The sequence below is a fragment of the Tiliqua scincoides genome, chromosome 2, assembly GCF_035046505.1.
Source record: "Tiliqua scincoides isolate rTilSci1 chromosome 2, rTilSci1.hap2, whole genome shotgun sequence".
In the NCBI taxonomy this organism is placed as follows: Eukaryota; Metazoa; Chordata; class Lepidosauria; order Squamata; family Scincidae; genus Tiliqua; species Tiliqua scincoides.
The window spans coordinates 145142852-145164696 of record NC_089822.1 but is presented as its reverse complement, the minus strand read 5'-3'; the positions used below and the strand labels follow the sequence as shown (position 1 = coordinate 145164696).

General features: G+C 40.6%; 1 protein-coding gene across 1 annotated transcript in view; it reads left to right on the top strand.

The window, feature by feature from the left end:
* LOC136639387 (cholesterol transporter ABCA5-like) overlaps positions 1-21845 on the top strand; it is a 45833-nt gene that overhangs the window by 11145 nt on the left and 12843 nt on the right. Inside the window, exons 7-26 of the mRNA XM_066613533.1 lie at positions 1075-1263; positions 3019-3166; positions 4347-4515; positions 5661-5719; positions 6052-6162; positions 6588-6763; positions 8067-8186; positions 8835-8973; positions 9113-9203; positions 9473-9612; positions 10138-10257; positions 10629-10830; positions 13038-13207; positions 13568-13740; positions 15468-15605; positions 15931-16044; positions 16576-16746; positions 17900-18013; positions 18649-18783; positions 20581-20646. Of these exons, the coding sequence (XP_066469630.1) occupies positions 1075-1263; positions 3019-3166; positions 4347-4515; positions 5661-5719; positions 6052-6162; positions 6588-6763; positions 8067-8186; positions 8835-8973; positions 9113-9203; positions 9473-9612; positions 10138-10257; positions 10629-10830; positions 13038-13207; positions 13568-13740; positions 15468-15605; positions 15931-16044; positions 16576-16746; positions 17900-18013; positions 18649-18783; positions 20581-20646 (2745 nt within the window). The remainder of the gene's footprint in view (positions 1-1074; positions 1264-3018; positions 3167-4346; positions 4516-5660; positions 5720-6051; positions 6163-6587; positions 6764-8066; positions 8187-8834; positions 8974-9112; positions 9204-9472; positions 9613-10137; positions 10258-10628; positions 10831-13037; positions 13208-13567; positions 13741-15467; positions 15606-15930; positions 16045-16575; positions 16747-17899; positions 18014-18648; positions 18784-20580; positions 20647-21845) is intronic.

The following is a 21845-nucleotide window of genomic DNA, read 5'->3' as shown; positions in this document are numbered from 1 at the left end:
TTTTTCCAGCCTTCAACACCATGCCAGGTATTTGATGTGGCCCTTTGGCCAAAAAGTTTGGAGACCCCTGCTATATATGAAAAAAACACATGGAGGGGAAGGAGTTAACTCCGTTTTCCTCTCCTGCCTTACTCCACTGTGCTCTGTTTCGTATTTCTCCCAACCTTTCTCTGATATGGAAAGTGAGCTGATTTGGAATAAAATAACTTAAAGCAATGGGAGCAGAGTTTGGTAAGGCAGGTTAGGGGAGGTCTCACTCTCTTTATGTGCTCTTTTTTTAATATAAAAAAAGACTATCCCCTTCGATCCGCACTTGTTATGTGAACAGGATAGACACATGGATGAAATGCATGTGGTTGCTCTGTCATGTCTCATGTGGACTCTTTGGTGTTCACCAGTCAAGGATGGGCTGAAGCATATGGGCAATGATATTCCAGCTATTCTAATTTCATGAAGATAACATGTACATTGGGCAGAAATACTCAAATTTATATTCGGTGTTCTGCATTCATTGCTCATCCTTGCAGCTGGGGATTTTTGCACATTAGACATTAAGCCCCTATTTTGAGTGATTCTCAGTCAGCGCATCAGTGAACATAAAGTGCATTGGAAGTCATGCTCCCTTGGGTTGGTACCTTTACCATGAACCAGCCTCTAAATTCATTTGTGGCTCCTCTTGCCCCTTCTATCTGCGGGGAACAGCCTGGAATCCTGAATCAGCTGCCAGGGTTGAGAAGAGGTGGTGTCTTCCACACTCACAAAAATATCACTTTTGTGCCTTTGTGTGGATTTTAATTATTAACTGCTTTGGGAGCCAGTCATGGCTGGAAAGTAAGATCTGTCTGAATAAATAGTTTCAAATCTCATGCAGTGCAAGAGCTTTATTATGACATGAAATGCATCTTGAGCATTTGCATTATTTACTCCTAAGTGCTGACTCTTGATTTGAAGAGGTCATCTTTTTAAAGGCAACCTGTTTTGTTATAGCTAGATCATATTTTTGTTTGTCTTCTCCTGGTCCCATGAGACTTTCTTGTACTGAAATACAAATGTTCTGTTTCTGTTTCTGTTTAGGTTTTCTTTGCATTTATGCTGACTTCTCTTTTCAAAAAATCGGCTTCTGCTGGTTCAGCTCAATATTTCTCAACCATGGCTTTTGGATGTGTGGGCCTCGCCATTGTCCTGTTGGAGGATTTTCCGAAGTCGTTTGTGTGGTCATTAAGCGCTCTGAGTCAGTGCACTTTTTTGGTTGGCGTTGCACAGGTCAGTAAAGCATTTAATTTATTTGATGCTATGATATAGTTTCAAGTGAATATAGCATCACTGTGATTCAGATATTGGATACAATAATGTTTAAATGCTACCTTAGAATAAAGGCACAGCAGTCATTTGCCATGTCTTAAATTTGGAGCAAACATGTTTGTTGATGTTTTCCTCATTAGTAAAAATGTGTACTTTCTGTTTTAAAATAAGGACTCTGGCTATGCAAATGGACCACTTTTAAGCACATGAGTATGAGGATCAGCGTCAGAGTTCAGGCACTCTGGCCAAGAGTTTGTAGGCCCTGGGAACCCAACTGGGTGACTTCTGAAGCCCCCCCCCCCCAATCTAGCAGACAGCAGCAGTGCAAGTTGCTTTGCTTAGCAACTCACATTGCTGCCTTCTCCCACCATCCCAATCTACAGCTAGCCTTTCTCTGATGATGCTAGTGGAGGCTGCTGAGCACTCCTTCCCGAGTGCCACTGTTTCTGGAATGAGTTTCCAGTGGTGCCAATAAAGGAGCAGGACAGAGACCATTCCTGTCCCAGCTGTCTGAGTTGGCAAAGGAGAGGGAATGATCTCTAGGTGTTCAGGCAACACTGAGGGAACGAACAACCAGAGGGACATTGTCTGTGTGCACACTAGCGCTGGCAGTGGCAATACAGAGCTTTTTCTGAGGTCTCCCCAGAACTGGCACAGAATGGTACAAATGATTTAGTCATTTTAGTGTAAGATGTGAACAGTGTCATTGTTAGCTAGCACTGCCTATGACAAATGGCTACCAACTGAATATGATGGTTGGAGTTTTTTGTAGTTGACATTTATACTACATGTGTGCTGTCTTACTACCATGAAATTGTGAATGCTAATTAGAGATCTCTCCAAAATGTGTAACTGGTTGGCTTGAAATATGGGCACTTTATAATGTTTTTCTTCTATAGTGAAGTGAGCATTATGACTCTGAATTTTGTTTCTAGCTCAGATTTTAGTCCAAGTCAGAAAAGAGCACCTCCCTTCCACTCTCACCTACCTTCTTGAAGAGAGCTGTATTGCTGCAGCAGTGGGTGCTATGGTGGTGACCAAAACGTGTGTCTTTTTCTTTTTCTCACCTTGTTCTACACTCTTCTTACTTTCCTCCATTTCATGTTTCTGGGGCCTCAAGTGCTGTTATAGTAATACGGATGTTTGGTGACCTAGGAAATTTACATTTCTGGGGCTCCTAGTACGTTATAGTTGCAGCATTCCAAGCCCAAAGAATGGGAATGGGATGATAAAGGAGCCTTGGGAGCTAGCTTGAATGCTTTTTTTTTTTTTTTTTTTTGGAATCTTGAAATTTTTAAAATAAACAAGAAAAAAGGAGATTCCCCCTGAACTTTCTATATAGTTCTGCAACCATAGCTGCTGCCGAGGAGGAGGGCAGGCAGACAGAAAGAGACCTCTCCTTGCCAAGCAACAATAGATTCTGCTGCACTAAGAGGTAGGAGGTTTGGGGGGCCTACTGTGTATCTGCATATATGAAGCAATTTCAAACACATTTAGGGGATCCTGCAGGTGAAAATACTTTTTTTCCCTAAAGCATTCTTCACTTGCACTCATAATTGCTGGTCCTTACCCAAAGTGAGATGGGGAAACAAATAACTCCTGAGATTTATTCCATTGCAAGGAAGGTTTATACAGTATTGCATTATCATTCTGCAATTCTGATTTTAATAGTGGAATGTGTTCCATAGCAGCCATAATTTTCATGTTTGTTTGCAGGTTATGCACTTGGAAGATTACGCAGAAGGGGCTGTGCTCTCAGATTTAACTCGTGGCCCTTATCCACTTATCATTGTTCTTACGCTGTTGACCCTGGATAGCATGCTGTACCTGCTTCTTGCAGTTTATCTGGATCAGGTCATTCCAGGTGTGTTTGTTAGACTCCAGGAAAAATATAGAACTAAAAAATATCAGTTGCTTGGTTAGATATTTTGTCTTCAACTCAGCATTAGGCCAGTAGTATTTTGTAGGATGAGACCCAGTAAGATCAGTGCGTGTATATGCAATGGAATCCTCATGTGCACATAGACCATTCCTCTTCAGGGCAGAGAATGAGAAAGCATACATGAGGTTCCATGCTTGGGTTTTGGTCCAGAAATCTTCTTTTGGGGAAATAGTCATGATATTTTAAATAGTTGCACATTCGCAAGCTAAATTTGAAACATTTAAAATTCCAGGATAAAAATGGCAGTCCACTTTCAGACAAATAGCTAGTTTATAGCCGAATCCTATCCTGGGCCAGCCCATAGCCTACAGGAGCACTGGCACAGCCTCCACAGTATGCGATGCGCTGACTGAGGATAATGGCGTGATGAAGTAAAAAACGTTTTTTATCTACCTACTCCACTGTGTCGTGGTCCACAGTGGGCCTATTGGAATCTGTGCCAGCCCTTTGACTGGTATAAATCCAAGTGGGTCCAGGGGATATGGCAAAGCTGGAAACAGGGCATAGGATATTGCTGGTGGTGGTGGTGCCCAGGCCCTCTGCTGTCAGAACTCCAGTTCTGCATAAGGCCCAGATAGGATTGGTCCATTAATCTGTTGAGGAAAACAAAGACTCTTGCAACAAAAGTCTTGTTAAAGGCTAAGCAATTGATTGTAGCGTTAACTTTTGTGGACTGCTGTTCATTTCATTAGATGCACGAAGTATTTATCCTAGTTGGTGCAACAAGTGTATGTATACATGGGCACACACAAAGAGAGAAATTTAAGCAGTTGTGTTGAGGCTGGAAAGGGGGCAGTATCAGTGGCAGCAGCTCCGCTGATAACTTATCCCGCTTCCTGTATCCATTCAGACTTACACCAGCAAAATCCAAGTAGACTCATCTCAGCAGCGGAGGCTTACCCCTGGGCAGGAACAAATGCTACCTTACCTGGAGGAGACCTCCCAAACTGCCCCCCTGCAGGATCATTTGTGCACTGAAGTGGGGAGGTTAGGTAGGATTGGGCTGTTAGAAAATGGTCAAATATTTGTAGCTAATCTCTTTTTATGTTTAGGCTATTTTTTATCTTTATAACTTTTTCTTCATTTGTTTTTAATTGCATAGGGGAATATGGATTACGGCGAAATTTTTTCTTCTTCCTGAAGTCTTCATTTTGGTTAAAACAACCGAGAAATTATACGGAATTGTGTGAGAGTGTCAGTACTGGGAACATAAATTCAAATGAAATGATTGAACCTGTATCTTCTGAATTTCAGGGAAAAGAAGCTATCAGGTATGCTTGATTTTGTGAGCTGTGGTTTAGTGCCTAAAGCTAATGTCAGTTACTAGTATATTTGTGTGAATGGTAAGCCTAAATGGTGTAATTCAGTTCTTTCCAAAGTGTGGGAAGACCCGCAGGTTAGTTGTGAGGCCGAGCACAGTGGGTCACAATCTGGGCTCTCCCACCTGTCTTTGCTCTTGTTAGGTTCAAAATAGGAGCAATTCCAGAAACCCCATTACTTGCCAGGGCCTCTCCCTTATGCTTCTACAGGCCTCTGTAGAATGAGGGTAGGATGAGGTGGGTCATGGCGCTGCCAAGTTTGGGGACCCCTAATGTAACTTGTGTATGTAGTACCTGTGGGTAGCAATTGTCTTCATGGAGCATAAGAAACGTGTGTGATGGTTTCATAATGCAGATATAGCCGCTGTCGTGTGAAGTGATGCTTGTTATCATTTTATGCACAGGCATGAAAAAGGTTTACCATAGAAAATTCACCAGCTAGAAGTGTCCCATTTTGTCATTTAAAGTTGCAATGGATTCTGTGATCTAATCTCGTTCCACATCAGTCATGGAATATGTGTGTCAAATCTTTCATGAGAGGAAGAGATTATGGTCAGTCTGTATGTTCAGAAATACGCACGCAACTTCACTTTCATCTGGACAGTGCACTAATGACTCTTGGGAGAAGGATGAAGACATGTGATTGAGTGGCATAGCTACAGGTGGGGGTGGCATGGCAAGTATTGTAGGTGCTGCAGCACACTGTGGAAGCAGCACCTCCCACTTGTCATTGAGGCCATGCTGGGCACCGACAGCAACGTGCAGGTGCTCCTGTAACGTTGCCATTGCTGCCCAGAATGGCTCTGATGGTGAGCGGGAGGGGCTGCTTACATGGCCTATTGCGCCATCTGAAATACATACCACTGCACCCCTCCCTGTAGCTATGCCACTGATGTGATAACCCACTGGGATTTTCTCCCAGGAGGACTAAAATTCTTTTAAATATGTAGATCAGGTTTCAGGGCAAGCCAATGCAGTTATAATTACGTTAATATAAATATGTGATCGCTGCTTTCATTTGCTTTTATCTTGCTAGGGAAACTCGACTGGAATTCTGCATTATGTTTAAAAAATAAATTTAGCTTGTCTTCTTTCAGAATCAACAGTGTCCAGAAATCTTTTGTTAAAAAAGGTGAAACTGTGGAGGCCCTGAAAAGTAAGACATTTTTATGTTTTCAACTCTCCGCCACAAGTGGGAGTCCTTGCAATTCATGCCCTTTTGTTGTGCTCTGAAAAAATGGAAGAGATGACATAACATGTGGGCAAATTTCCACTAACTCCCCCTATTAATTCACTTGAGTGTTTTCTTATGTTACGTGACTGTCATTCCTCAAGGGTACATGTACTCTGTATTGTAGTGCCTGAATGTTCTACCTTCTTTGGGATATGAATTCTTTAAATAAATAATAGAGATGCTCATAGCAATGTTTTCCAATTCCGTCCACTCCTGCTTCCACCTTTCTTGTTTCTTTATTATTCTTTTATTAGGTTTGTCCTTTGACATATATGAGGGTCAGATCACAGCACTGCTTGGACATAGTGGAACGGGAAAAACAACATTAATGAACATTCTTTGTGGATTGTGCCCACCCTCTGATGGTAAAGACAACCAAAGTTCAAATGTGTCCACTTTGCCTCTTTAAGGCATCTTTCTCTTGTCCCCAATTGACAATTTTTGTTCCCTTCATTTTTTTCTTGAAAATATAAATTGAACTTCCAGGAAGAATTAAGCAGATGGAACTACTTATCCCGGTCCACAGACGGATGAGTGCAGCAACAGGCACACAGCCCCTAGTTGCACTTGCAGTTCGGTGAACAGGTCTAGCTCCATGTGCAGTCCCAAGAGCATAATGTGGGAATTTTTCATTTTTCCTTAGCAGTGTCTTGCCCGTGCAGTGGCTGAAATCTATGTACAGCAACATTTTTCTATATATAGGATGTTTCTCACTAAATTTGGATTACTTTTTTTTTGCTGAAAGCTATCGTAGTTATTATCTTATTTCTCTTTGTTTTTCATTCATTAGGATTTGCAACGATCTACGGCTATAAAGTTTCTGATATAGATGAAATGCTAGATGTCAGAAACATGATTGGAGTTTGCCAGCAGTTAGATTTATATTTTGATGTATTAACAGTGCAAGAAAATTTGACAATAGCTGCATCAATTAAAGGAATACCTCCCAATGACATGATACAAGAGGTGAGTCAAACAGGTTCAAATGATATACATGTAATTGATTTGATTTAATAAGGTTGAAATCTGATGCATGCTTTTCTGGATGTAAGGCCCTTTGAGCACAATGGAACTTACTTCTGCGTAGACATGCGTAGGGTTGCACTGTTAGTCACAATACAGTGACTATGAATGGTTTTTTTTTTACAAACCATTGTATAATAAATCTGAGATACCCTTAATGCTTCTGTATTATGATTCTGATAACACAGATATGAAGAAAATAATTAACAAATGTTTCATTTAAAAAAGAGTTATTTATATAAATTTATTGGATGTACATTTCTTTTTGTAAAACTCTAATCCTGTAACATTCTGAATCCTGAATGGATTCTAAACCTGAGTGGCTGGCATGACTTTTTTCAATTTGGAGGTAAAAAAGAATGTCATAAGGGTTGCATGGTTTTCTTTTGAGAGGTATTCACCAGCCACCAAACACCTATTTACATCCCAAACGTATTGTAACGCTGTACTGCTGCAGCAGTTGTGCCAGAGCTACCCATTGCAAAGGTGCTGTAAAATACGTTTGCAACAACTTGTAAGTAGGCAGCACCAGTGGGAAAGGACTGCACTGTCCTACTGGTGCTGAATCCATATCAACAACTGCCAGCACTGGTAAGATCAGCACGAAGATCAGCCAGGGGCAGGGTAAGGTGGAACAGAAGTGGGAGGGAGTGTTTGGGGGTGGGGGAGGGGGCAGTTCAGTCCCAGGAGGGGGCAGGGTCAGTGGAGGAGGGCTCCACTGTATCCTAACAGTGGGCCTGAAAGCCCTATATGGGGCTTCTTGGACTTGTGCCAGGAATTTTGATGATCCAAGAAGCTCCACTGGGCAGGCTGGGGCCTGAAAAATGCTCCCTTATCCCAAGGATACCTCTTGCCTGCTCAGTTTTGGCACTGGATACAGCCTTGGTCTTGTGGCTGTGCTGCACTAGCGCTTAACCGTCTTATCCAGGTGTTTAAAAGAAGTTTAACAATGTGGAATAAGATAGCTAAAAACACAACAGGAAATAGGAAAATGGTGTGTTTGCTACTGTGACATACCCTGTTTAAAAGCTCTTATCTCAAGTTCCTTCTTGAAATTGTAGTGCTAAAAAAGCAACTTGGGAGCTAGGAAGTGTCTATAACCTGTTTTGTTACCATAGGATACCCCTTCTCCATAACACATCTTCATCCTTGGGGAGAGGGCATGATGAATATTCCAATAAATTTAGCAATGTGAAAATATTAATTGCTTTAATGACCATTGAATATTTATATTTGATTCTTTAAGGTCCAGAAAGTTTTACTTGATTTGGATATGCAACCTATTAAAGATAACCAAGCTAAAAGACTAAGTGGAGGACAGAAAAGAAAGCTGTCAATTGGGTTTGCTGTTCTTGGAGATCCAAAGGTAAACACCATAGAAAACGAATCAGAATTGTCGACGGGTACTGTGGAAGTCTTCTGTAATATTGGCATACGTTTCTCTGATCTGCTTGTACTGTTCAGGATTTGTGGAAATAATTGCCACAAGCAGTACTTCTGCCATGTTGGCTTGGCACCCTTGTTTTACCCTAGCAGTGCAGGAAAGATTCAAGCTGCTGTACTTCCACAAAATCACCCTCTGAAAGTGACTGAGAGTCCACACAAAGTCTATGAAAAGTGGGGGTAGGGATGGGAGAATCGCACATCACTGTGGCTGTATTGCTTCAGGGTTGATTCTGAAAAGCGCCTCAACCAGATTTATTTGTATGATGAGGTACAGATAGGAAAAAAGAACAGTTGAAATTTTAGCAAAAATGCTTTTCCAGATATTATGGAACACATGATATAATAATAGAAATAATTATATTAAATAATATTAAAATGAATATTATGCTAACATTCTTAATTTTCAAAGGCTGCCATCCTATACAAACTTTCCTGGGAGTAAGCCCTATTGAATGCAGTGGGATTTTACTTCTGAGCAGACATGCATAAGATTGTGCTAGAAGAATGTTAGTCTTAAAACAAAAAATTAGAGTTTTATCTATTTTTTTTTCCACTGACCAATATCTAGGTATTGCTCTTAGATGAACCAACTGCTGGGATGGATCCATGCTCACGACATATTGTGTGGAACCTTCTGAAAAATGGAAAAGCCAATCGAGTGACAGTATTCAGTACCCATTTTATGGATGAAGCAGACATATTAGCAGGTATGTTCCATCAGTGACTTTTTGAGATGAATAAAGAGTGTGAATAAGAGAATTTGGAAATACCAGACAGGTTGTTGCTTTCTCAGTTGTTAGTGTACAAATTGGCATGATTAAAGGTCTCATCTGCTCTTGTTTCTAGATCGGAAAGCCGTGATTTCCCAAGGAATGCTGAAATGTGTTGGGTCCTCTCTCTTTCTTAAAACAAAATGGGGAATTGGCTACCGCTTGAGGTATCTTTCAGTTGTTTGCAGGTCTGTTTCAATCTGTGCTATAATGAGCACAATCCCAGAGTTAGGTGCTCTTAAATCTACTGAAATTAATGGATTGTGGCCAAAATCTACTTCTCTGTTTATGAAATCTAAAAACTGTGTTTGTTTTTGGATCAAGAAAATATAATTTCTCTTTCAATGGGCTTATAATTAGTCTCATTGTTTATAAAAAAGATAGCATTATTCACTTCTAAAAACAAGAATACCTGTTTGTTTTATGTTTTTCTTAGTATGCACATTGACCGGTACTGTAACACAGAAGGGGCAGCGTCTCTAATCCGGCAACACATCCCTGAAGCCAGTTTGTTGAAAGAGAATGAAGAGCAACTTGTGTATGCCTTACCTTTTAAGGATATGGACAAGTTTTCAGGTAGAACTCATCTCTCAGTGGAATACCTTTGAGAAGTGGGGACAGAGTGGGGGGATTAATGAAATGGATGCAGGGCAAAATGGAAGAGGCCAGTACAATGACAAGCTTGTGTTAGGCTTGGCTTCAGTCTTACACCTCAGTCATTTTGTGCAGAAGAGAGAGTTGGTGGGTATTGTGAGAGAATTTGGCATCTAACCCAAATTCTGTTTTCCATAAATAGTAATATTTATTTACACAAGTAATAATTTTTGCCTATTTCCAAGGGGCTTTCAAAATTCTGGTTTCTCCAACCACCACCCCAGTTCTCAAACCATCCTTGGCCCCTAGAAGCAATTTCATCACTATTGGGACAGAACTGGTCACCAGTGTTTCATATGGTGTGGAACCTGCAGTGTTGTACATTGTCATTAAATAACCATGAAACAGAAATAGGTTAAGCAGTTTAAAGCAATAAGGAGGCATGATTGCCATGAAATACCTTAGTGTTTCCAAGCAGAGGTTAACTGACTCTTCTTGTCCTTCCAGCACTGTTTTCTGATCTAGATATTCATTCTCATTTGGGTGTTATTTCTTATGGTGTTTCCATGACAACCCTCGAGGATGTATTCCTCAAGCTGGAAGTTCAAGCTGGAATTGACCAAGCAGGTGAGAAGTAACTGCTGCATCACCTTGTTTTCTTAAACCATTTCTACCCAATGTTGTGTATATACACAACAGGGATTGAATATGTATACCCGTGGGCTGGGCAGAAATGGGATAAGATGCAACAATCATGATCCTATTTGAATTTGTCTACATGCATTTCATTTAATGGAAATATGGTACATCATATTTTTCCAATGTGTCTAGAATTGGAGATATAGAATTTTTAAGAGTTTGCTTTTTCTATGGGTTGCTTTAATTAACACACTGCTGCTTTTTTTCTTTCTCCTGGACACTATAGACTACTGGTCCTGTTAAAAGCATCAGAAGGTATAAATTCTACTTGTCTGAATTCTTTTTTCTCTCTTTCCTAGATTTTAGTGTATTTAACCCACAGCAAGCTGAAGAGGAAATAGATTCCAAATCTGTTGATGAATTAGAGCAGAGCCTACTACTGCTATCTGAGACAAAAACGTATGCGCTAAGCAACAAGTCTCTTTGGAGAAAGCAGGTCTCTACCATGGCAAAGCTTCATCTCCTTAACTTAAAACGTGACATGAAATCCATAACAGAAGTGTGAGTATTTCAGCTTTGTGTTTCTTTCACCAAGATATTGAAGAGTGCTTTGTTGATGTACAAAATGGAAAACAAAATCAAAAGCACAAGTTTTACAAGCTGATAACACAATCTTCCAGAAGTGAAAGATTCTCACTTGGTATAAGCCCTTAATCATTGATGAAGATGGTAGTGCAAAATTTCCAATGAGAGGTACTTGAAAAGTGAATTCTTTCCCCAAGTGAAAAGTTCAGTTAGCTTGGGAGACAAGCTGGAGAAAAATTTATGCATCATCAGTAGGGGTTGAGTACTTGGAAAGTTGATTTTACTATATTTCATATTCGAGGACACAATCCAGTTCCCCACGTTCTCACTGTTGGTTCACAGAAGTATTGCAGTAGCATTAAGAACATAGGAAACTACCCTATACCTTCAGACCATGGATCCATCCGATTCAGAATTGTTGAAACTGACTGGCAGCAGCTCTCCAGGGTTTCAGGCAGGGATTTTTGTCTGCCGTACCTGAAGATTCCATAGATTAACCCTGGAACGTTCTGCATACAAAACGTGTTCTAAACTAAGTTATCCCCCCAGCTCGCCCTCTCGGTTCACATGCAAGCAATCCACCAGACCATTGGGGTGATTGGAAAGTCCATTCAAGTTTTCTTCATCCTCAACTTACTTTAACTCTGTGCTCTATGTATTTGAATTTGCTGATGTTGTAACTTACATTGGGACAAAGAAGAGTGCTGGATAGAGATAAGTTGCACACCTTGTCTCTTCATTTCTGCTGTATGCCAATATGCCAGTGAGCTATTTGCCAATCCCTGTATGCTTGATTTGTTACCTGAATATCAGTATTGTAAATGAGCCTTTAGAGATGAGTCAAACTAAACATAAAAACAAACACACAGTTATGATTTTATTTTATAGTAAACATTGTGGTCTGATCAACCCCAGGGCTCTTCCTCTGTTATCACAGAGTATGACCACATTTCTGTTCATTGGTATTAACACTTCGTAGAGATGCCAGCAAAAGGGCTTGGACCTGAATATGAGCTTTTGATGCTCCTAATGCTCACCTTAAAGAAGAGGTGAGTGTTAGGAATCCCCCAGGTTCATCTCCAGTTCAGAATAAAATCCACTCTGAAGAATTACTCAATGTCATCAAGTCTGCTAGTGATGGGGATTCTTGCAAAACTAACAGTAGAATAGGAGGATTTTGGTCAGATTCAGCAAAGGCTCTTTGTATGTTCTTAAGCAAGTTGTATGTTCTTAGAAAGAGTTCATGCTCAGAATCATGTCACACTGTTTAATCTTGCCTTAACTATTACATAGACCATCTCAGCTAGCACTTTGGCCATCAGGAGCTCCCTCTGGGAATGGAAAGAGCTTTCTGCTCACGCAAGGGATGCTTCTGGACCTTCTGCATTAATGAATGAAACATGCCTTCAATTCACAGCGAGGACTTCTGATGGTGGAAGCACTAGTTGGGATGCTGCTCTAGGAGAATTTGAATACGTATTCATGTTTCGTAAAGGTCAGTACTTATTCATAGTCTGTGAGGATTCAATCAAACAAACTTAGGGCACAATCCTAACTTGCACTGGAAGCAGACAGATCAGCAGGCCCGAGCTGCATCCAGTGCAAGTTTGGGGCCAAAAGCAGCGCAGCCCAAGGCAAGGGGAAACCTTTCCTCCTTACCCTGTGTCGTGCTGCAGCGGCTCTAATGGGTCTACTTGGATCTGCGCCACCTGACAAGGTGGAACAGATCCAAGCAGCCCAGAGCTATGCTGTGCTGCCTGAGAATGGGGTCAGGATCCGGCATAACTGCTGGATCCTGACCCCACCTCCTGCTAGCACCTGGGAACGCCTGCTGTCCACCATCCCTTCCTCCTGCCTCCTCCCTGCCCTCCTCCTCCCCCCCCCCCAGACCCTTGCGCTGGCCGAGGTTGGCCAGCTCAACTCACCTCTCCTCCGGGGCCTGTGTCAGTGCAGGAAGGCTAGCGCACATCTATGCACAACCTATCTCCCCTTTGAGTGGCGCAAAAGTGCTTTATGGTACTTTCTGTGACACTCTCAGACCGATGCAAGGGACTTGCACCATCCCAACTGGCTTCTAGGATGGCACCCTTAAAAACCTGAAGTTACCTCACCATCTTCACTGGTTCAGCTTTACTGAATTCAGCTTATTCAGTTTTACTCATACTTTTTTTCTTTTTCTTCAGGTTTCTGTTATTCACAATATTTCTTCTTGTTCAGATTGTTACATTTCATATGTATCAATACTACAAAACTGCTGTGGTCCCTGTAAAGCTCTCCCCAGACTTATACTTTCTTCAGTCCAATGAAGCTCATCACAAGTACAAAACCAGTCTCCTCATTCAAAACTCCACTGGTGAGAAGTAAAAAAGCAACTAGATTTGAATTACAGTTGATGGCTTTTGTTTGTTTCTGTTTGTGGCATATCCACCTTTATAATAGTGTTATGCAGTGATGTACTGTGGAAATAATTAAAAGTGGTCTGTGCACAATCTTCCATCTTGGAACTCAAGGTGGCATACATGGGGTTTGGAGATGGTCACATCTGGATACTGAGCAGACTTAGACCTGCTTCAGAAATATGCCTGTATCGAGAGAGCTATTTTCGGTATCTTGGGGAATGGGGAAACTTTGTGCACATGGAAGTTCATTTGTGTTCCAGGAGTGTCTGCTTCTGTGATACTAACCTCTCACTTTCTTCATTGTCTTAACCTAGGATCAAATATTGATGACATCATCAGTTCTGTTGGGAGCCTGAATGTACTGATAGAGATGTTCAAAGGCAATGATTCCATATTAGCTGCCCCCAATAGAGAAGCATTAAATGGCAGTGGTTATGTGTCATTTGCTCCCCATAGCGCAGCACTGAATGTATCTCGTGATAACAAGGTGAGAAGAAGCAATGGCGTTGCTAAAGAGGTGTGGGGTGTGCAGGCTACACTAGGTGACACACACAGGGCGTGACACCACTACTGGCCAAAATTTTTAAAATATTGGTGTTTCCAAATATTACCATCATGTTATATATCACACGATGTGTATTTTCATGAGGAATGCAATGGAACAAACCCCAATGAAATATCTCTATTCTATCAAAAGTTATAGCCAAAAAAACCCAGTAGGGGCAGGGCAATGGAACATCACCACACCCATCTCCCATGGCTTTGCTCTGCCCACTGCATGTGAGGAGGTCCATCATGGGGTTGACATACTGGCCACCTGCACCAGGCAACGCAAACCTAGTGATGCCACTGAGAAAGAAGTGCAGGTTATATTTAACTACTAGTTTTATGGAGGGTTAGAGTATTGTGACAAGAGACTCATATTTGAGTCTCATTTATAAAACATGTATTCAACATGACATACAGTGAAAAAACCCATAAAATGTACAGACCTGTAAGTAGAGGTATTTGGAAACAGTGTTATTTACTTTATTCAGAAGTAAGCCCATTGTATTCAGTAAGATTTAGACTGTAATCCTAGTTTACTCACAGAAAACATACCAATTTACATAACAATCAAAACTTAAATCAGCAAAACATGAATGAAATGGAGAAACAGCAGCAGCTTTGAAAAATAGGTTCCAGTGAAAATCTGTCCATCAGGAAATCTCCTGAAATAAAAATGCTTTTATGTCCTTGTAGAAGGAAACCAAACCAGAAGTGAAATCAAAATCAGATATCACTGGTTATTATTGAAAGAATTTCAGGCAGATTAACAAAGTTTTGAAGAAAAATTTGATCTGTGCGCATTTCAAGAATATGTTTTATTTCTTATTATATCTTATTGCTCACCCTACTATATCTGTCCCTGTCAAGCCCAGCTACATCCCTTGTTTATGCCTCCTTTGAGTCCCATAATCATCCACACCTGCGTCTTCATATTTTTTTTCCTCAGCCATCATTCCTTCACGCATCTTCACACTTCCTGGAAAAGGTCCTCTGTTTCCTCAATCGCTTCCATTCTAATAGAACACAGATAGTGCTTTTTAGGCCATTTCATTGATCCCAACTCAGAGAAGCTGGTCCGCAAAAGAAATTTAGGGGAGTAAAATTTTCTGGTGTTGTCAGTCACTATCTATGGAGAGTGATCCATGTGCAGTCATGCAGTTGCATTACATTTGCTGACCTAGAGGTAGCTATAGAGTTAGGCTGGGTACTTGATTAAAAAAAACAACAGCAGCATATAAAAAATACTCCGCCTCTCCATGTCTGGGTATGTACCACAAGCAAAGCCTATCCAGATCTCACCAAAGCTGTATGAAATTGTTTATCCCCATATAGCAGTGGTTCTCAACATTTTTTCACTTGTGTACCCCTTGACAGCCTATTTCTATAAATTGTACCCCTCATATTAGTCCCATAAGGCATTCTAATACAGACCTACTTTTTCCCGCCATTATTCAATTCTTTTTCAAGTACCCCTAAAGTTCCTGGCAAGTACCCCTGGGGGTACCTGTACCCCAGCTTGGGAACCACTGCCATATGGCAAGTTAATGTTAAATACCTGTTAAATAGGTGTGTGTGTGTTTACTTAATTAGTTTCTAATAATCAAAGCAGCTTACAAAACAAATATATAAGAAAAATTTAAAGAATTGTTGTTATTGTTGCTGCAGAGCTACGACTTCACAGCTGCTTTTAATCGTACCATGGTGCATTCTTTACCTGTTTTGATGAATATAATTAGTAACCTGTATCTGCGCAGTTTAAACGTCACTGAAAGCATCCAGGTCTGGAGCGACCCTTTCTTTCAAGTAAGTGAATATCAGAAACCAAAGACTAATATTGTAAAATGGGGCAATAGGGAAAAGGCAGCTAATGGGGGAATAGGGAAAAGGCAGGTATAAACTATTTTTCTTGTCATGTTTACAAATTTATAGTCAAACTGGAAAATGCCTGCCTTGCAGTCTTGCACAACTTGAGTCCTGCAAAACCAAGCACAGCCCAACAACTTCATTGTGGCCAGCCAAGTGCTTATCAATTTCCCCCTTCCCTCTTTTTTTTCTAATGAGTCCTCGTGCATAGATGAAAATGGAAATAATCTTTCCTTCTCATTGCTCAATATCTTTTATTTTGCAGGAAATTACTGATTCAGTTTTCACATTAATGCTGTATGTTGAAGCTATGTCACTAGGAATCACTGTAACTGGGATACCACCCTATTTTGCCATGGAGAATGCAGAAAATCACAAGGTAACTTTGTATTTCACTATATTTTATAGAAGAAACACAAAATAAGTCCAGCTGTTGACCTCACCCATTGGTTTCTCTGATCAAATGTGTGTCATATGGATGAAACTTTGTTCATTGGCATGAACAGTAGTTATCCACTACTTGGCTGCCATCATGACTCATATGAACTGCTTTCATAGATCTCAGTGGAACAGTTCAGTTCTGACGCATGATATATATGAAAACGTCCTGCAAGTCTAAAAATAGTTGCTTAGATTCACAGAGCATTTTCATGTAGATATCAGGCAATTTCAAGATTGACATTGGATGGTATTATTCAACTAATTATTACTAGGCTATTAGGACTTGCTGGGTTACTTATCTAAAGAGCTATAGGGGTGCTTAGCTGTGGAGTGTGTTGCTATTCTAAGATAACTTGCTACTGGTCTGGGCGGCTTGAACAGCACTGTGGGATACAGACTATATGATAAGATCCACTGTCATTCTATATTGGTAGATACTATTTAATTTTTTGTTTTGGAACTTTTGCAGATCAAAGCCTATACTCAGCTTAAGATCTCAGGAATTTATCCTTCTGCTTACTGGTGTGGACAAGCACTAATTGACATTCCTTTATTTTACGTTATTATCCTTTTAATGTTAGGAATCATGCTTGTAGCTCACCATGGAATTAATTTTTTTCAATGGGAATTTCTTGCTGTGGTAAGTTTTTTCATTTCAAATACCTTTTGTGTTCTTTTTTGTATATGTATATGTGATATATAACTTACCTCTCCCCAAGGACTGAGAATCAGTGACACTACTGTAGCTTTCCCACTGAAATAGAAAATTTTGTGTGTATTATCTTGCCCCCACCCATATTGGCTTCTCCTCAGCAGCAAAAATATCATATGGCTCCCCGTTTTTACAAGGGACTATTTTTTATGTGATCTTTCATGCACAGCCATAAATGCATGTGCATGAATACTAAGGCACCAGGTAGTGCACAGCCTGCCATTTTGTACACTGCAACTACTGAGGTATGTTTTGAACAATTGATAACGTATTACTTTTCTAGTTTTCTAGGACAGTTGCATCCCTAACCCTGAACCTTTCATCCCATTCTCCCCCCCCCCCCATGGGTAAAGTGGCCTTTACTTTTTGCTGCCTACAAATGAGATTGTGAAAGTAAGGACCCATTTCAAGTCAGTCTAAAAGGTTGGGGCAGTTTCAGAAAAAAAATGAATGCAGAAAATAGCAGATGGTGAAGAGCACTCAACATCATGTGATAAGACAGAATGAAGCTCATAATGTAATCCTTAGTATGGAACGAAATGGAAATGCCTCTTCTTTCATTTGTGAAATGTTGGAGGGTATGCATTATTTCCAAAATATGCTCAGACTTTTCTGAATCTGTGGGTTCTCTAAAGTGGGGCTAACCATGAAGAATACTCTTCTTTGCATCCTGTTTTTGACTGTATGACTACATATATAATGGTACTGTAGTCATAAAAGGTAATTTTTCAATTGATCTCGGAGTTAGAGTCTGAGGTTTGATGTGCTTTAGGTTTTTATGGCCAGGACAGCATCTGAGATTGCATCAAGAAGTCTTCTGGAAGACAGAGGTGCAGGTGCTGAGTAATTGCCTCCAGCAGCTGTTTCCATCAAGAGGAGGGCTATCAGAGGCTCAGTGCAGGCTTCATGGGCAGGCCTCAGTAGCTTTCAGTTGATGAACAGCATCAATCTCAGGAAAACCTTCTATCTTTTCAAAATAAGATGTATGCATAAAGGTCCTCTCTGTTAGCTCACATGGGGAGGGGATGAATGGTTCTTCAAGTTCTTACTCTCTGAGTTGTGTTTTTGTATCTATCTTCAGGTTTTTTGCCTTATTGGCTATGTGCCATCAGTAGTTCTCTTCACATATATCGTGTCTTTCTCCTTTAAAACGGTACAAAACACCAAAGAATTTTGGTCATTCGTTTTTTCTACGGTAAGTAAATGTGCTCTTGTGAATGTGTCTTTCCAATTTACCTTAATAAGTTTATTGATTGCTACTATGAAATCTTATCTGAATCAGGGGCAGCGCATCCATGAAGAGAACGGTGTAACCGGCATCAGTGTTGGATGCCGGGGTGTGTCAGATTTGAGGTGTCCTTCACCCCCAATCTCCATTGCCTTCTTCCAACCCACTGGAGATGGATGCAGATTGCTGGTGCTTGCATGGTTTTTTTTGGTGTGGCCACCAGCTACCCTCTTATCTACACCCATCCCCATGCAGGCCTTTTGAACTCAAAGGGGCCATATAAAGAAGCATGGGGCAGCAGCCACTTACCTGGCTTTTCCCTTGCTGCCCCTTTAAATAAAAAAGTGTGGGGCATGCTGGACATTCCTGGCATGACTCTCACTTCCTGTTTTGTACATACAATAAATTGGACTTTAATTTAGCAGTCACAAGATGACTCTTGTTTTTACCAATATAAGAAAATAAATTTCCAGAATACTATATGGATACTAGTAACAGTTTGATATGTTCAATTATATGTTTACCTGGGTACCAGGTTTATAAGGGAGGTTTCTGACCAGACTGCTTTTATTGCAATCATTTTTATTCTTGTTCTCTTTCAGGTAACCTTGATTTGTATTATTGTCACTGGTGCTGCTTTTGCAAAACTGTATATGTCGCCTCATATAATTCACATTTGCTGTTCAGTCTTCATTCCCGTCTATCCCCTTATTGAGTGTCTGATTTCTTTTATTCAGGTAAGCTTGCTGAGCACTGGCCTATTGATGAACTTTGCATATAGCTTCAGAACTGTTGTCTGGTGTTCAGAAAAGGGCAATACATTTTGTTTAAATTTTCTCCCACAATACTTAATATAACACTAATGATGAGTGACTTCCCAATTTGATTGTACTTGGACTGGGAAACTGCACGATTTTCCTTACCTTTGGGTGTACAGTCTCTCCCCTAATTTTCTTAAGTGTGTCCAAATCCTCTCCTCTTTTACTTTCTTCCACCCATCAGTCTCCCTCTCTCCCCCTCAACGATGACATTCATAGCCCTAGAAAACAACTTTTTCCAAGAATTGCTAGAACCCAAGTTGCTGGCATAGCAGCACTGCAAATAATAGAATGACAAAGACTTCCTTCCATCCACTTGCCTCCTCTGCTGGAGCAGGAGCCAAGCAAGCAGATGGGAGAGATGATTTGGAGGCTGGTGAGTGGGAAGCAGGTAGAAGGGAAGGGGACGAATTCTTCCCCAGTTTGCATGAAAAGTTAAACTAGACAATACAAAGGGTATGCGATTGGTGCTTACTTCTTTTCCCCTTGCAAATTCAAGCTAGATTTGGCCCCCTGAAACCCACAAATTGAGAGTTTTAACCCCACTTCCCGTGGTAGTTCTGGTCTCAGTCATGTTCCCAGCCTTGGCTGTTTGCCATGAAAAAGAGTTCTGATTGGAAGTAGGGGGAGCTTCCAGGGACAATAGAGCTGCAGGAGACCATGTCCAGATAGTAACTGTTGAGAGTGGCATGCTTAAAGGCCACCTCCCCCATGCCAAGTCCCAGTTGGTGTATGGGCCCAATCCAGCTGCAGTTTATATGGAATAAAATAACCCATGGAAGTGCCAGTTGTGCCCATCTCACATTGTGTAGTCTGACCCTAAAATGTGAGCTTGAGACAAACTTGGGGGCTCATAATGGTAACTTCTTATTTAACCTTAATCCAGTGACAGGGGGAAAAAGCACATTTTTTGTTTGGAGGGCTAACTCTGCAACCAAATAGACGTTTGTGGGTTTGCATATAAACCCCAAGGAAATGTGATTGTAGTTGATGAGAGGAGACAGCAGTGTGTCACAATGTACAGTGTACACCACCATGTCTCCTGTAATCATAAATACTAGAAACGTATGTGGCTGTGGCAAAAGCAGGAGGGAAGTTTCTCTCCTCCACTGCTCCCTCTCTGGCATTTGAAATACTGCCACAGGGCCAAGGATACTGAAAAATGTTGTTTTTCCAGTGTATAGAAATGAGCACTATGGCAGTGTGACTAATGATCTTGAAAAACTGTGCATCCCAGCAATATTGCTACAGCACTCATTTCTGAGAGAAGAAGAGAGAGGGTGAGGCAGAGACAAAGACCTCCCTTCCCAGGCCCCCAAAGCTCAGAAGCTGTTGCTACAGCAGCAGCACCAAGGTTAAGGGGGATAAAAGGAGGTATTCAGACCCATCACATGGCAGGAGCATAATAGAATCTGAAATAGGGTTGGAAATTAATCAAGCTATTTTACAATATTTGAATGAAATAGAAAATAGCTCACTGTGACATGCGCACTTCCAAATCGAAACAGGAAGGGTTTCCCTTTTACAGTTCAGAAGTAAACTTACTGAAGGCATTGGAAAAACATGTAAATACATTTTCTGAATGTTTCATAATTGTAATAATGCATTTATTATGTTTAAATACATTTTATAAATTCTAATAGTTTGATTTCATCAAGAACGTACTGTAAAAATAATGAGGAGAGTTGCTGAAAGAAATACTTACTCTCTTGATAGATAGCCCGAAAACTTCACCAGAAGACTGAAAAACAATCCAAAAGTCTGTTGGTTTCAATAGTAGCGGTAAGACTGCTATTTTCTTTCACAGTTCAGGAGATCTAGAAACACTTTTAAAGTTAGGAGGATGTATTGTGTGTATACAGTATAATGTCTATTTCCTTTACAAGCTTGAAAAGACTCATTTTCTTGCATCATTCTTGCATTTTTAAAAGATGAATTATATGTAATACTATAACAAAAAGACAATGTGGTTATAGACACCATGAGTGTATAGAGATGCTCCATTGATCTCAGGGTGTAATCTTACTTTATGATGTTTTTACAAGTATGCTAAAATTGGCACTGACTTTTTCCATACCTGTAAATTGAATGTAACAGACACATGGCCCAGAACTTCTATTTAAAGACTTCCATTTTCAATCAGACTTTTAATGTTACTCAGATGTGAGTGAACTGAAGACTAATAAGCATTCTTTGTATAACTAATGAACATATCTTCGGACTGGGGGGAGGGGGGAGGAAGCTCTTCATCCTGTAAGACACTTGAAGCAGCATATGGTCATCCCTGAATCACAGCTTTTATCCACAAAATTATTCTCAGCTATCACAGTGCTTCAAATGAAGATTGGAGGGAAGTGAGGTGCTATCATTTACACCTTGCTCTGGGCAATATTTTGCGAAACAGTATTGTACACTTTTGCTTTATGACCCTAAACTACTCACAACCTACCCTTGAAAGTAGAAGATAGTACCCCATTGGCTGAGACTTGAAGACCTCCCACATTTCTAGTGGACCTGTGCTAGTGTAGTGACACTTGTTCTCAGTGCTAGCACAACCACAACCATTTGCTAGCAAAATATGCACCCCCCCTTGGGCTGTAAGTGTACTTCCAGGGCATTTGGCAAGGGCAGGATGGAGGCGGTCTACTTTTATATAAAAAATAAATAATAAATAGCTGTAGATACAGTGATCTAGCAGTGTAAGATTTTCCTTTAAAGGACACAAGAGTAGTCAGCAGTAAAGCTTTTCTTTTTTCAAGTGGGGTTGAACTGGAAGGCATCCTGATATCTGCCATAAGCCGCTACTTTGAAAGCCGTAATACAAACCATTGCTTATGCCATAGAACTAGAGCAGATTTACAGAATCAGGCTTCTCCCTACAGAATTATGAAATCTGTCAGGGAAAGCCAACCAATCTGAGAGGGGACCTGCACTTCCTGCCATTCAACTATCAGTTTGCCATTGAACGTTGTATTGTATTA